Below are 17039 nucleotides of genomic sequence, written 5' to 3'. Positions count from 1 at the left end.
CATTTTCAAGCAACAGAATGTACTGTATAGATTACTGTAATAGGAAAACAAACCATTGCAGCAAAGGATGGGCTAGGGGATCTTGCTTATCCATCTGCTTCTTAATTTCCAAATAAGGTGCCTAGAAATAATTGCAAACATATATTACAGACAAATGTTATAAAAATATACATAATATACTACCAACTACACATTGTAATGTTGTTAGTTAGCAACCATGAATGAGCAAGGTGACCCCTAGGTTTCACAGGTTTTTTTGCTTGAGTTTCCCTTCCGGTTTTGTATTTATTTATTCTGTGCCTATTGGTTCATGTATTAACACCCACCCTGATGAAGGTCCTGTATTGAGGACCGAAACGTTGGCTTTTTTGTTACAATACATATTTTTTGCATATACCTGTGATGTGCTGCTTCCATCTTTAATCCGAGCCATGGTTTTGGGTAAAGTATAAATCTATCTGAACATTATGTTGTGTGCACTTACCAGTATCTGCCAATGCCTTTATTAGGTGAGCCTACTGTGTTTCAATGTGTGTACGAGTGTATGTACGTATGTGTGTATATATATATATATATATATATATATAGCACAATGTTTCAGGGACCGCAGTTCCTTGGTCAGGAACTGTGATCGGTATATCACTCTACCTGATGAAGGGGCTGTAACCACTAAAACGTTATACTGCTTTCTCTGCAAAATAAACAAAAAGTGACTTTTGTAATGTCCTAGTAGTTTAATCATTTAGTGTAACCAACTAGATTCTCTGCTATACCAATTCGGGATAAAGGAATCTCATCCAGTCAGTTTGCACCAGATGCAATTTTTTGAGAATGAATGTAAAGTGTGCCCCACTTACACTTCAATCTCTCATATATATATATATATATATATATATATATATACATATATATATATACATATATATATATATATATATATAAATATATATATATATATATATACAGCTAAACCCCGTTATAACGCGCCTCGCTATACCGCGATTCGGTTATAACGCGTTTTTCCCGTGGCTCCCGTTCTGAAAAATTTTTTTTTTTTTAAAAAAACATTTTTTTTTTGCACACACACTGCACACACACTGCTTATTGCTCACACTGCACACACTGCACACACTGCACACACTGCACACACTGCACACACTGCACACACTGCGCACACTGCACACTGCACACACTGCACACTGCACACACTGCACACTGCACACACACTGCACACACACTGCACACACACTGCTCATTGCTCACACTGACACACACTGCACACTGCTCACACTGACACACACTGCTCACACACTGCTCACACTGACACACACTGCACACTGCACACACACTGCTCACACTGACACACACTGCTCACACTGACACACACTGCACAGACACTGCTCATTGCTCACACTGCACACACTGACACACTGCTCATTGCTCACACTGACACACACTGCACACTGCTCACACTGACACACACTGCACACACACTGCTCACACTGACACACACTGCACAGACACTGCTCATTGCTCACACTGCACACACTGACACACTGCTCATTGCTCACACTGACACACACTGCACACTGCTCACACTGACACACACTGCACACACACTGCTCACACTGACACACACTGCACACACACTGCTCACACACACACACAGCAAGGTAACCCAACCTCTGTGGTGCCTCTTCAACATTAACCCCCTCACAGCCAGGGGAAAGGGTGTCCGAGCGTCCGGTGTGTCCCCCTCCCCTCTAGGCTGGTGTTACGGCCCGGGGCGGGGGGTGGGACGTCATTATGCTGTGGGGGGTGGCGGGGCCCTGCGCTGCGGCTGAGTGGCAGGATGACCCTGCGCTACGGCGGGCCCTGTACTGCTGCGCGAGGGCCCTGTGCTGCGGCGGGGGGGGGGGTTAGCGGTCTTCCGGAGACTGTGCTTACCTGTCTCCAAAGCAGCACATCCCGACAGCGATCACTTTAGGCACCCCTCACGTTCGCCGTGCGCATGCGCCGTGCGGCTCGTGAGGTGTGGATGTTCCCTGCCAGTTCCCTCTGCTCCTCCTGAAGCGGGGACCGGAGGGGCATCCCCCCTCCCATCCCGCGGCCTGTCACGCGGTGACAGGAGGAAGCGGGGACCGGAGGGACATCCCCGCTCCCATCTCCTGTCCCGCGGTGACAGGGGGAAGCGGGGACCAGAGGGACATCCCCGCTCCCATCTCCTGTCCCGCGGGATGAATATGCGCTGATGCGGCGGCCATTTTTTTTTTTTTAAATTAGCGCGACCCCGTTACTAACGCTGTATATATATACCTTTGGCCACAGGGTGTAATGAGTTGCCATTATCTGTGCTCATGGTAAGAAAGTAATAGTTATTTTTAGCATGTTCATGTTCTCTTTTGGGTCTGTCTTAGACGCTGACATATCACTAGGGCACATGCGCATCCATTTCTTGGATTTCACTGCTTGCGCCACTAGCGCAGCGTTGCGCATGCGCATTAGCACAGATACGCGCGCACCTTTACTTACAGTAGTCTAGGAAGCGATCGGGTTGCTAGGGACGCATTGCGCATGCGCGGAAGAATACTAGGGAACGCATCGCGTGAGTATTACCCTCCCTTCACAACAGGTCAGGCAAGCGATCAGGGTTGTCAGGGACGCACTGCGCATGGAAGAACTCCAGGGAACGCAATGCGTGAGTATTACCCCCACTCCATACACAACAGGTCAGGCAAGCGATCTGTTCAAATGAACGCGCTGCCAGCATGTGATATACTGCTAACTGGCCGTGCCACCTTGATTATTGCTTATCAGACAGGTTATCCGTTCCCTGGGACCATCTACACTAAGGTATGCGTTTATGGGAAAGTATAGTAGTATTTTTAGCATGCATCTACAGTACAGAGGGCTAGCAGCTGCTATGGGCATCACTTTATATATATTTCTACCATTTATGTGCAATTTAACTATTCATGTGCATTTAAACGTAATGGTATGCTTCATGTAGTCATGGTTACCTAGATAGGAGGTACTGTGATGTCACTACTAACATGTGACACTGTGTACTTGTGTCAAGATCAGGCTATTTCATTGGTGCTAGCCAGTGTCAGTATGTTGAATTGGCTGTTAAGCAATGTGGGCTGTTTCTGGGATTGCTATTTGGATTTTCTTGATTGTTGTCAGGTGTTTTTAGTATGTGTTAAGGGGTATATATGGGTGCTTGTGTCAGTCTGAGGTGCACTGCCCTGAGGAAGGTCCCGTTGGGAGGACCGAAACGTTGGCGGCCCTGTGTCACGTAATACACTTTTTTTGATATCAACATTGCAGTGTGCTGTCTTCTTTTGGCTATCAGGATCTCCTGGTCACCATATGTCTATATATATATATATATATATATATATATATATATATATATATATATAAAACAAAAAAGGACCAGCGCACAAACAATATACTAATAATAAATAAGTAGTGCACAATAATGATTGGACACCGCTTATAATGTCCATGGACATATTGTATGTCCAGAGAGCCCACTGGTATCCCTTTGGAAAAGTGTCCTTTCTTTACCAAAGTACTTTCACTCCCAGTGTCTATGAGGGCCTTCACCATTTTCCCTCCAATGGTCACTTCCTTAATGAATCCACCAACATTGGTGATCATAGTACTTGGCCCATTCTTCCCTTGTCGGCAATATCTGGCTATGTGTCCTGGTTTCTTACAGAGATGGCATATTTGTGTATCCTGTATATGTGAGCTCCGACCTGCCCCCTGTCTAAATGAAGATTCCCGTACTGGTGCATGTGATGAGGGGGGAGGAGGTCTTACCACTGGTCTTCTCTCACGTTCCTGATGAGCTGCCAAATAGTCCTCAGCCAGGTCTATAGCTTTATCCCCAGTTTTGGGTCGATGTTCCTGCACCCACAGTCGCGCACCTTGTGGCAGAATCTCCAGGAACTGCTCAAGGACAAATAGCTCCAAAATTTCCTCTTTTGCCTTCTCGGTCGGCTTAATTCACTTATTCATAAGATCCATCAATTTGGCATAAGTCTCCCGCGGTCCTTCTGAATGATTATAGTGGAGGTTGCGGAATCTTTGCCTGAACGTCTCCGGGTTGATGTTATATCGCCTGTACATGGCCTCTTTCACCATCTCGTAGTCTTCGGCATCCCCTGGACTTAGAGCACTGTAGGCCATCTGAGCCTTCCCGGTCAGTGTGGGCACTAGCCTCATTACCCATTGTGATCATGGCCACTGACTGGCTCTGGCCACCCTCTCAAACATGACGAGAAAAGCTTCAATGTCATCCTCAGGGCTCAGTTTATTTAAGCCGATCTCTTTGAGGATGATAGGCCCAGGTGCTGGTGCTATGGTTCCTGCTTGAAGGAGCTTCATCAAATTCCGTCATCTGCTGCATCTGTCGCTGCTGCATATCATCCATCCGTCTCTCCTGTTGCTCTACTTGTGTGGCCCATCGCCGCTCCTGTTCCTCACGGCGGTTCTCTAGTTCCTCACGGCGGTTCTCTAGTTCCCTCTGCCGTCTCTCTTCCATCTCCTGTCGCCACGGCTCTTGTTGCTTTTCCATCACCTGTCGCCGCTGCTCTTGTTTCTCTTCCATCTCCTGTCGCCGCTGCTCTTGTTTCTCTTCCATCTCCTGTCGCCGCTGCTCTTGTTTCGCCTGTTGGACCACCAGCCACTTCAGAAGGTCCTCCTTTCCTTCTGCTCCAGTCTCAACTGCTTCCACTGTATGGGTCTTGGGCTTGGCTCCAACGTCCCCAGTGTCCTCAGTGGCCTCCAATCCCACGTTATCCTCCATAATTACCTCCACGCCCTGGATATCTTCGTCTGTTAGGGCGAGCTGCTACCTTCCTTTGGGTCCTTTTCATCGGGGACCATAGGGTTTAGATGTTGGGTACAGCATCAATTATCCCATTGCTGCCACCATATGTGAAAGGTTGCGTCCCAGCCTTTATTTAAAGAAGCAGCAGCATCAGACCCTGGGAAGAATGAAAGAGGCTTTTTCTGTTCTCTGAACCTTCTTTTTATTAGGAATTCCACATTCAGGTGTACAACAACCAGTTCTCCCAGCGTGATGTCTCCAGCCACAGAGTAGCCAACAATATCTGCATTCGAAAGTTTGCATCCTTTCACTGAAGTTCCACAGACCTCATATCACATAGCAGCAATAAGGAGTGCATCAGGAGACAACCTCATATCACATAGCAGCAATAAGGAGTGCATCAGGCCCCCAGGGAAAGAAACCCCCTCCCTTTTATTACTGGTTAATTTGGACCAAACTAAATTAGGTAAACCACACAGGGGAGTTGTCTCCCAAAACTCAGACAATTAGCAAACATAATACACTTCACACAACATACTATTTTCTATAGCAAGCCCCAAAAAACAGTACCTTTTACAAACATCCCATGCATGTCTTTACTCTGCAAAATAAATGACATTCAGTATCACTTACTTTAATTCGCCCCCTCCATACCATGGTATAATCCACCCTGGATGGTATGCAGGAAGGAAACGCCCTTTTCCTTTTTAACAGAGACTGCCCATGGCTGTGTAACATCAAACTGTGTTTAACACCAACCAGACCTGTATTGTACTGACTAACCTCAGGACACCACATTAAGGTTAGTAAAGTTTCAGATAAAGGAAACAAGAAAGATCTCTGGGCCCAGCAAAAAAAAGACAGCAAAAGAAAGAAAGAAAGATAAGTGGTGCACTTGATGTCAGAAAGCAAATATGCATTTAACTTACACAATAGTGCAAGCAGCACTGTCACAGTATGTAGGGATATAATTAGATTGTACATTTGTATGTGTAAGAGACAGCTGTGTGTACATTCATATAGCACAGTATGTATAGACATGGCCTTTAGCACTCATGGGAAGGGAGTTCTCTTCTGTCAGGGTAGTGACCCATGAAGCTGCGGTCTCGGTTTAGGGCACCACTAAGTGTCCCGATCAGTTGCTTAAATTTGTACTCATGCACCTGTGTCTCTTTCGGTGTTCTAAAATTACCTTTGAGTATGGCCACCTTCAGATCGTTCATCTTATGGCCAGTCAGACAAATGTTCACCGAGAGGACTGTCTCTTGTTTCGCGTGTGATGCAGATTAATTCTCTTGTTCAGCCCCTGTCCCGTCTCTGTTATATAGTAGCAGCCCCCTGGGCATTTCATGCACAATAAGGTACACGACATTGCTGGTGGAACAGGTGAACCTTCCTCTGATTTTGTACTCCAGATTCCTGTGTGGTATTTGTATTCTGCCCGCTGTGTGGAGCATTTCGCAGGTTTTGCATCTTGCGTCCTGGCATGGTCTTGTCCCGCATTCAGTTGTACTGTTGAATTCTTTACTCCTCGCCATCATTTTCTTGAGATTATGAGGTTGTCTGTATGATAATAAGGGTGTTTCAGGGAAGACTTGTTGCAGTCTTGTATCTTCCTGGAGAAAGGTTTGTAGTTCCCTGGAGATCTTGCGTAGGGCTTCTAGGTGTGTGTTATATGTGACCACCAAAGGTACCCAGTCGCTTGTCTCTTTCTGTCTGTATTCAAGGAGATCACTTCTTGGTATTCTGGTGGTTTTGTGGATTTGCTGGTCTACAATTCTGTGGTTATATCCACGGTTTATGAAATCCGATCTCAAGGCTGTAATCCACTGGCCTCTATCTGCTGTGTCAGAGCATATCCGGTTTTATCGTATGGCTTGACTGTAGATGGTTGCATGTTTAGTGTGTGTGGGGTGGAAGCTGTTGTCCCTCAAATAGCTGGCTTTGACTGTAGGTTTGCGGTATACAGGAGTACCGTGGCGGCCGCCTCTATTCTCCTGCGGCCGCCACCGCAATGTGCGGGCAATGTGCGGGCAGACGCGGCCTTTTTTTTTTTTCCTGGCACGTGCCGCGCATCACTGTGGCGCCGGTCACACGTGCCAGGGTTCCCCGGCATCCCCGAAGGTTGAAGGTGTAAGCGGGGTAAGGGGAAGATGCGGGGAAGATGCACGAAGCAGAGGCAGAGCAGCCAGGGGGTCGCAAGGGAAGGGGAACCACTACGAAGATGCGCGGGGAGGGGAAGATGCGGGGAAGATGCGGCTGGCGCGCGGCCAAGTTCGGCGCCAGCCAAAAAAAGCCCCGGACAATTACGGGCAAATGTTTGAATTAAGCTGGCCGCAGCAGTAGTTGGTTGTTCTTTATAGTAATGGTGGTGTCAAGGAAATATACTTCATCCAGGGTATTGGTGAGTTTGAGGTTGATGGTTGGGTGGAATGTATTTAAGTTCACATGGAACTGTATGAGGGCCTGTTCACCAGAGGTCCAAATCAGGAGAATGTCATTGATGTACCGAAGGTATGTAAGGGGTTTCAAGTGACAGGTGGAAAGAAAGTCACTTTCCAGTTTTGCGCAGAACAGATTGGCATACTGTGCCGCCATCCGCCCATAACGGTCCCGGTTGTCTGGAGGTATGTGTCATTTACAAATGTGAAGTAGTTATGGGTCAGAATAAATTTGATGCATTTAGTCACTGTCTCTGTGCATTTAACACCTTAAGTCATAAATCGCATACTGCACAGGGGTAGGGATAGGCTTCAGTCACTGATACATTCCAAGATGCACTGTTTTTAGATAAACCTCTCTTGCTTTATCCATTGTAACACCGCCGGAAGAAGAGATCAGTGTATCTAGAAAGCTCACACAAATAAAAGCATTTTGTTAACCACATAATGGTATAGTCTATTCGTTTTTTATTATTAAGCTCGGCTAACACAGTTCAGATACCTCTACATAAAAAAAATATATATACAGTATATTTAACTGAAAAAAAATATATTGTGATATACAGTATTATATAGTGTGTATGTATATATGTATATATATATATATATATATATATATATATATACACACACACACTTATTGATGTGTATATTTGTGACTCACATGAGGCTTGTTGATGTCACCGCTGTGCCCATGGCATTACTCAGCCGGGGGTACAAAAGGCATTTCATGGCACAGTACAGTCATACAGTCATCTATTCACTGTCTGTGAGACAGTGCATTTATTTATTTATAAAATGTTTTACCAGGAAGTAATACATTGAGAGTTACCTCTCATTTTCAAGTATGTCCTGGGTATGTATGTGTAAGGGTGTCCCACCCGAGGAAGAGACAAACAAACAAACAGCTGACTTTTATTATTATTATTATTATACACTATATATGTATACTGTGGCAAACGGCTCCCATTGTGAAGCACTGCCGTTTGCCCAGGCTCTTTGCGACACAGTCTTCTAGGGTTTCATATATAGAAAAGGAGAAAAAAACACGTGTATACACACAAGAGGCACTTGGCCCTCAACCTTCAGCGGTTTATTTTTCCATTAGTGACACTAAACATTTCAAACACCGTCACTTTAAGAAACAAAAGAAATCATAAAAATAACATCTATTCCTGTCAGGAGTCTAACTCACATGCATATCCCTATGTACAATGTTGGCTGGGTAAGCCAGGAACCAACTTTAAATAACACACAGACATAACCTTGAATTCTTAACTATCAGATGGGGACAGCGTCCCAATAGATTCTCAGATGCCGCAACACGTAAGAGAGACTGAAACAGCCAAACTAACTGCAATATATCCCTCTTCCTCAATTAGGAGAGCAGGTGAGTGAAAACCAGAACCACTGTAAACTCTGGCCTGGAGTTTCCATCCCACAGTCTCAGAAAATGTGGAATGCATAATTTTTTTCCTTTCTTGCAGTTTCTTCCTTAAATCGGACAGACAGCTGCCTAAAATTCTGGGACTATGTCACAATACATACACACATGGACACACATATTTTACATATTTAGTCATTGATAAAGAAGGAAACTAAGTAATTCAGGAGACATCCGCATTATCAACTATATAAGCTAATCATAATACTTATTATTAAAATAGATCCACTCACTTGAGTCATTTCTCTGATGGAAGTGATACTATCAAGTGCTTTCACAACTCTGTCATAATTCTTCTTCTGTTAAATAATAAACACAAATATCTATTAGAAACCTGTAAAGAGAAATGACTGAAAATTCAGTGATCTACAGTGTGGTTATGGTACACAAAACATAATATAAGCCCCATTAAAACCTTATGTAAAGAACTATTGATTTCCTAAATTTAGAACAAAGTTTCCAGGCATCCCGGAAGTACTGCAGGAGGGAGGTCACTGCATGTTGATTGGTTAGGAGTGTGGCTAAGCATTAATTAAACCAACTGATGCGCTGAGGCACCAGGTAGTTCAACTTGGGCTCTCGACTTGACTGAGTACTTGACTGGTGCCTGTTTCCTGTTGTAGTCTTTTGGAGTTATCCTGCTACTACTCTGGCCCTTCTCTGGTCTTCCAACAATACTTGTACAATCCTGCTCCTAGCCTGTGGTATCAGTCTGTTCCGCCCGATTGCGCTAGTCCTTGTCCAGAACACTCAGGAAGTGACCTAGGAAACAAGACTTACTTACTGTACTTCTTGAGTACTTCTGTTGTATTTATCCCCTGACACTATTTGGACTACATTTGCTGCCTATTCACCGGCTGAATCCTTACACCTTGTACCAACTCCAGAAAGAGTTGCAAATCTGAATTTGTAAATACAACGGTGTGTCTCTATGTACAGTAATACTGTGTATTAGTGATTATAACAGAAGAAGCATCAGAGGAATTAATGTGTCAGGTGATCCTACAGTTGAAATACAAATAATGCAATTGTCTGTAGTAACAACTTGCCACCATTAATTTCACTAATGATTAGATTATTATCTCAGTTGTACCACCGAGTATAGTTGTGTTGAAGGAGAGCTGATTTATTTCCCTACCTTTATGTATTTATAGCATTAAACATGTGATTTAATGTTTTTTCACCTCAGCTGTGAACCAAATAAACTCACCGGCCCTTAGTCTGTAAGGTAATGATAAACACAGATGACATGCTAGCGCAGGAAAGCGCCATTGACTTTAATGGGCCTTTTTGCTATAGCATGTTTATCTGAGTTTATCACACCTTACAGAATAAGCCCCACGGTCTTGAAACACAGCTAAGAAAAATCACAAGTAACCTAGAGGAGTCCTATAATCCTATCACATTAATAAAAGTGAGTACTTTATTTAGTTGATATTTTAATAGATACATGCTGTAAAGTAGTGGCATTTAAGAAATATATATGCAGCATTTGATGACCTTTAATTAAAACTAATTACCAAAAGCTGCCAATTGACCCGTTCTCCTTGGATTGATCAGCGAAAATCCTGATCTCTGGGTTCACGTAATAGCTTATGTTGATTAAATTTGAAGTCAGTGGAATGCCTCAAATACAATGAAAAAGCAAAAAAGACGGTGCAAAACAGAGCTAAAGAACATAAGCCCCTATGGGACAATTAATAAAAATTGGCAGCCAGACAACAACTGACTGTACAGTCAGTAACACAAGTGAAAGGAAAAAAGACAATGTCGGCGCCAAACAATAAAAATGAATCAAACCATATAGTGAATAGTCCAAATCAAAGTCCTTGTATGACAAAGGTGGGTAGGCAATTGCAAACTCTCTCCAGGATGTGACGTGGTATATGAAAAACAAAAAGAAATAATTATAGTGCAGTATGCCAATATATAGGGACATAAAAACATATAACACTGACAACATAAAACATACAAGACAGACTAACAACAACAACAACAGGCCAGACTAAAAATAATAAAAAAGCTATTTATTATCAACTAATGTTGGACTCTGGATGTGGCTGTCACACACCAATCCGGGGGGGGGGGGGTAAAATCGTTACCCTACTCACAGAATTGTGGACAATAAAAGGCAGCAGGACTGGAATCACTTTTACGAATCCAAGATGGCGGCCGTAGCTCTCTCTCCGGCTTCCCCACGTGTGTCAGATGCTGTGTAGAGCCTCCTGGACGTGGCATTGCGCTCTCCTCTCCTGCCGGTCTCCTGTCCTCCCAATCCGGGCATGCAACTCCTCTCCCTCGCCTCCTGACCGTATAGTGTGCTCGCCGGCTCCAGATGCAGTCAAATGCTTCTAAAAACGGTATCTTCCCAACGCGTTTCGTGCGCATGCGCGCACTTCTTCATGCGCACGAAACGCGTTGGGAAGATACCGTTTTTAGAAGCATTTGACTGCATCTGGAGCCGGCGAGCTTACTATACGGTCAGGAGGCGAGGGAGAGGAGTTGCATGCCCGGATTGGGAGGACAGGAGACCGGCAGGAGAGGAGAGCACGACGCCACGTCCAGGAGGCTCTACACAGCATCTGACACACGTGGGGAAGCCGGAGAGAGAGCTACGGCCGCCATCTTGGATTCGTAAAAGTGATTCCAGTCCTGCTGCCTTTTATTGTCCACAATTCTGTGAGTAGGGTAACGATTTTACCCCCCCCCCCCCCCCCCCCCCGGATTGGTGTTTGACAGCCACATCCAGAGTCCAACACTAGTTGATAATAAATAGCTTTTTTATTATTTTTAGTCTGGCCTGTTGTTGTTGTTGTTAGTCTGTCGTGTATGTTTTATGTTGTCAGTGTTATATGTTTTTATGTCCCTATATATTGGCATACTGCACTATAATTATTTCTTTTTGTTTTTCATATACCAAGTCACGTCCTGGAGAGAGTTTGCAATTGCCTACCCACCTTTGTCATACAAGGACTTTGATTTGGACTATTCACTATATGGTTTGATTCATTTTTATTGTTTGGCGCCGACATTGTCTTTTTTCCTTTCAAATACAATGAAACCTTATAGGTAACATTGTCTATTGTTACGGCTTGCCACCCAGCCAGTCTTCTACTGGGAACACTGCAACACTTTTCTGTTTGTGATCATTTGTTGCCAAATATCTTGCACTGTGGGGGAGGTCTGCTAAAACCTGTTATAGCTACAGAATGCTCAGTTAAAAGAAATTAAAAATGGCATTAAGAGTTGTTGTTTTTTCAAATGTATTATCGCATATTACAGAACTGATTTATTTAAAAATAAATGTACTATAGGATGTTGAATGTTTTGAGGTTTTGAGGTTTTAAAACTGCCCATCTCTTAAAAGGTGATTGAAGGTTCTAATTTTTTGCTAAATATTTACAAACTTCACTTTCACAGAGGAAGATGCATGATCTGCCTCCTGCTGACCAGTCCTGCAGAGATGCATTTCTTCTTCCTCGTTTGAAAATGCTGAGCTGGGAGACTAGATTATATTTTAGAACTGAGTCTAAATGCATCCCTTAAGGTCGAAGGAAAGGAGATTTCACCAGCAAAGGAAAGTGTTCTTTACAGTAAGGGTAGTTAAAATGTGGAATTCATTACCCATGGAGATGACAGATACAATAGATATCTTCAAAACAAGGTTGGACATCTTTTTAGAAAGGAAAGGAATACAGGGATATACCAAATAAATAAACATGGGAATGATTTTGATCCAGAGAGAAATCTGATTGTCAATATTTGGAGTCAGGAAGGAATTTATTTCCCCCCTTATGAGATATCATTGAATGATATAACACTGGGGTTTTTTGTTTGTCTTCCTCTGGATCAAAATACGGTAAGTACAAATACAGGATAAAGTATTTGTCGTCTAAATTTAGCATAGGTTGAACAGCATCTACTATGTAACTATGTAAATATATTGTTGATATAAAATAGCAAATCGGTTTCAAGATATACAGTAATAAACATAAGATACGCACTCTTGGATTAAAGGCCAGGGTCTGAGAGTCATTGGGATCTACCACCGAAGGATATGGCTCAAAAATGACGACTTTCCTTGGAGATTCCAAAGCAGATCGACACATTGAAACTAGTAGGTCTACCACCTGAAAATATACAAAAGATTTAAATATTTATTTCCTCATATTAAGACAGATTGCTAGAACTAACACTAATTTATAAAACTAGATGCTATTTAAGAGTCCAATGTATCATTATGCTTAAGACAAAACAAGCCATAGTTGTTTTTACAGAAAAAGTAATCTGAGGCATCTTAGAATTCAAAACAGATATTCTATTCTGCTCCCCCATTACATAGGTAGGATATAAATCAAGGTGCAATAGAGGAAAATTACATATGCATAGTTTAACAAATTGGTCCTAAAGGGATCAAGAAAAAGACCCTCCAATGACATGCACTCTATGATAGTGTATGGTTGATAAAGGTAAGTATTAGTAGTAAATATGGCTCTCACCGGATAAGTAGGGTCTTGATAAAATCAAAAATAATAAAATTTTATTACATCAAAATTCATATATGTGACATCTACGAATACAACAAAGACAGTGACACATACGATAAACATATAACATAGAGTTATACTTTATGCTATTGGAAGCTATAAGACACCATATGATTAAGTATTTAACTTAACATTTGAGCTGTATTGTTATCTGGTATAAAGAACATACAATTTAGTCATTTTAATCTTGGCACCAATACAGTGCCAATATTATCCTGAACTGCAACTAAGGTTAAGGTTATTCCCAGATTCCAATAGGATATAACAGTTGTTTGCTGATGTCACAGTAGTATTGGGATCTAACCTATTAGGTTAAAATATATGAACAATAATTGCCTACCAATTTTCGGTATTAAGAAAACCCATACTGCTACTCCTCTACGGGGATTTTAAAACAAGTGTTTTATATTATTTTCTCACATTTGTCACATATATGAATTTTGATGTAATAAAATTTTATTATTTTTGATTTTATCAAGACACTACTTATCCGGTGAGAGCCATATGTACTCCTAATACTTACCTTTATCAACCATACACTATCATAGAGTACATGTAATTGGAGGGTCTTTTTCTTGATCCCTTTGGGACCAATTTGTTAAACTATGCATCTTAGAATTCCTTAGAAGGTCAGATATATAATTTTTCAAGTGTCCTATCTATAGGCATGTCGTTTTTTATCATCAAAGTGCATCCTACACTAGGTACATTAGTTAAGTACATCAAACACAGACCCACTTGCAATCTCTTCCTCCAAATGTAAAATAATTATTTAGGAGCTGTTAAATCCTCTACTCTTTCTTGAGGTGCGAAATACTCAACAATGCATTTTGAATATCCAGTGGTAGATATACCATAAAATTGTTTAGACCAAGATCTTTGTACATACCTGAGCGCCAGTAGCAATTTCATCTGCAGCTTCATTCATTACACCTAGTGTCTGAAAAGCGAATACACACAGCTCCCTTTCACACACAGTGGGCTGCCGAAACAAACATACAAAAAACACTTTTAGGAATTAGTTTGCTGACACAATTTGTCAACCCTGTTGATACCTGTTTGGAATATACTGTACACTATTCAGAAAAAACGGGACCCCTTTTATTTTTTGTCATATCTTGCAAAGAAATCACAACATTTTCATGAAAATGTGAGCTATCACAGTTCTGTCACAGTAGATGATTACATTGAAGAATTATTTGTTAATCTAATAAATATGTTTGGTAATTGGTGGTGGCATGACAACCTCATCAAGTGCATAGTTACAAAATGCTGTTTACCAAAGAAGATAATAGTCACTGACTGACTGAAAAAACAAATTAGTAAAACAACATATCATTCAGGAGTGGGAGCAGCTGCATCAACGCTTTATCGATTATGCAATCAAACAATGGCCTTCTCTTCTTCGGGCATGTGCGTTTCAGCAGAAGGAGGACATTTTGAACACACACTTTGAACTCAAACTTTATAGTAATCTTAGGGTTTCAGATTAGATTAGAATAGTTTAACACATTTACGAACAACGAAGGAAAAACACCTATTTCTCGTTTAATGAACATGAACCTACTGCAGTGTATTTGATACTTGTTTACATAATACAGGGACATCAATTTAGCTAACATCAGTTGATTGACTACATTGTGCTTCTTTTATAGTGTTTATCTACATAACAGACCTTGTCATGGAACAGAAATACCCATTTCTGCCTTCTCTGTTTCACCCCCCCCCCCCTTTCCTTGGCAGTTCTGTGTCTGCTAGCTGTATTTGGATGTTACTTTCCTTGCAGTTTCACTCCCAGTGCAGATGGAATGGATATATTATGTTGCCTTTTTTCCTTCCAGTCTGTCACACCCCTGGTTGCCCTGGCAACATCTCCAGTCCTCCAAGTTAATGGGCTTTCCCATTCCCCCCTGTCCCTGCTGACAGTTAGTTTGGCCTGACCCCTATCCCTGTGTTACAAGCAGTACCCACTGTCTTTACTTCCTGACATTTGCAGAGTGAGTACATTTATGTTACACCCCTATGGCAAGGCCATTATCCACAAGTGCCTGTTTTTATTGCTGCTTTCCTAAATAAAGTGAAGAAAATATACAAGACTTGTTGTGCTTTGGAAAGAGGGCTGAGTTGAAGCTAGCTGGGTTCATTCATACCCTAGACATGACCCTGGATCCAGAATAGACCTATATTTGTGCATATTTTCATGGGGATTGAGCAAAAAATATATACAGTAAGATATAATAAAAACTGAAAGGGTCCCTTTCTTCCTGAACACGGTGTACATTACAATAAGCAGTGTCTTAATTGTACACTAGCAAATCTGACAAAATTAAGTATTCACATAATATTTATTAAAGTATGAGATAGTACAGTGTGAAATAGAGGATGATATAGAGAGTGATAGAGGGAAATATAGTGAGGACGTGAGGGGGGGAGAAAAATAAAGAGAAAGGGATTAGAGAGAGAATGCAGAGGGAGAGAGGAAGGGGAGAAAGAGAGAGATAATGAGAAAAGAAAAAGAGGGAAGAGATAGGAGGAAAGAGGGAGAGACATGAGGAGGGGGTGAGGGACAGTGAATTGAGAAATTGAGAGAGAGAGAGAGAGAGATAGAGAGAGAGAGAGAGAGAGAGAGAGAGAGAGAGAGAGAGAGAGAGAGAGAGAGAGAGAGAGAGAGAGAGAGAGAGAGAGATTTTGAGGCATACCTATACTGTATGAACAGACCTCACATACCTAGGAAACATATAGATTTAACTTGAATAAACACATTATTTGCATCTCTCGCTCTACTTACAAAGTCTGACTGACACAGTTTATTTTCGTAAATAAAAATGGGCAAGTTTTGCATGGTTTTATAAAAAAAAACTGCATGCTAATGAGATTTGTCATTAGCAATATTTGGCAGAGATTATTATCTCTACACACTGATTTTACTCAATTTTTCTTGAACTTCAACGAATAAGGCCCCTTAGAATTAGCTATGAAAATTACAACAATATTTACATATTTTTCCTATGTTAAAAATGGAATTTGTCTCTATTTGAGTAGAGATTGAAGGGCTAATATACAATATATCCTGTTACTTGTAAACTTACTGCATTAAAACAGAATTCATCAACCCTGAAACCAAGGCGCTATTTTTTGCACTGGTTTTGCCCTAGTTTTTAAACCGCAAGACTTTTGTAAGTAAGCACTTATGTAAATGCATAAAAATACATACAGTAGTGGGTTATTTATTAAATTCTCTTGTCAGCAGAAATGGGGAAGTAATGTTGCAAAGAACAACCCCAAATTTATCAGAGAAAAGCACTGTGATATTTTCTTTGATAAACATGATGCAATTCTTGAGCACACATTTTGCAACTGGGAGACTTTAATGGAAAAAAAAAAAAAAAACTGGAGAAATGGTTAAAAGTATTATAAACAAAAACATAACTAAGATAAAGAACTACACTTGAAATAGGCAACAACGGAAATCATGGAACAGCATGGCAAACGTGGCTTAATGGCAGTAGAGATAAATACTTTGAATGAATGTACGCAAGTAATCAATAGCTAATATGGTGGTGCAGAGTATTACAAGTAAAGCTTTACAAATGTAATGGTCACGAGTATTCTGTAATTATTAACATTATATCATAAGCATCCAGGAAGATAATAATATTTACTTAAAGAACATGACCCTAAAAAATGGTATTCAATTGATGTTCATTGGTGTTACAGGTGACAATCTTTGATTTCATTCTAATGTTTGGTAAATCCATTTAACC

General features: G+C 41.5%; 1 protein-coding gene across 1 annotated transcript in view; it reads right to left on the bottom strand.

The window, feature by feature from the left end:
- The window catches only part of PARP8 (poly(ADP-ribose) polymerase family member 8), a 332674-nt gene that overhangs the window by 39966 nt on the left and 275669 nt on the right, over positions 1–17039 (bottom strand). Inside the window, exons 15-18 of the mRNA XM_075589057.1 lie at positions 14165–14257; positions 12733–12858; positions 8962–9027; positions 54–121 (exon numbers count right to left, since the gene is read on the bottom strand). Coding sequence (XP_075445172.1) covers positions 54–121; positions 8962–9027; positions 12733–12858; positions 14165–14257 — 353 coding nt within the window. The remainder of the gene's footprint in view (positions 1–53; positions 122–8961; positions 9028–12732; positions 12859–14164; positions 14258–17039) is intronic.

The sequence above is a fragment of the Ascaphus truei genome, chromosome 1 (genome assembly GCF_040206685.1).
Source record: "Ascaphus truei isolate aAscTru1 chromosome 1, aAscTru1.hap1, whole genome shotgun sequence".
In the NCBI taxonomy this organism is placed as follows: Eukaryota; Metazoa; Chordata; class Amphibia; order Anura; family Ascaphidae; genus Ascaphus; species Ascaphus truei.
This window is presented reverse-complemented; position numbering and strand designations above follow the sequence as displayed.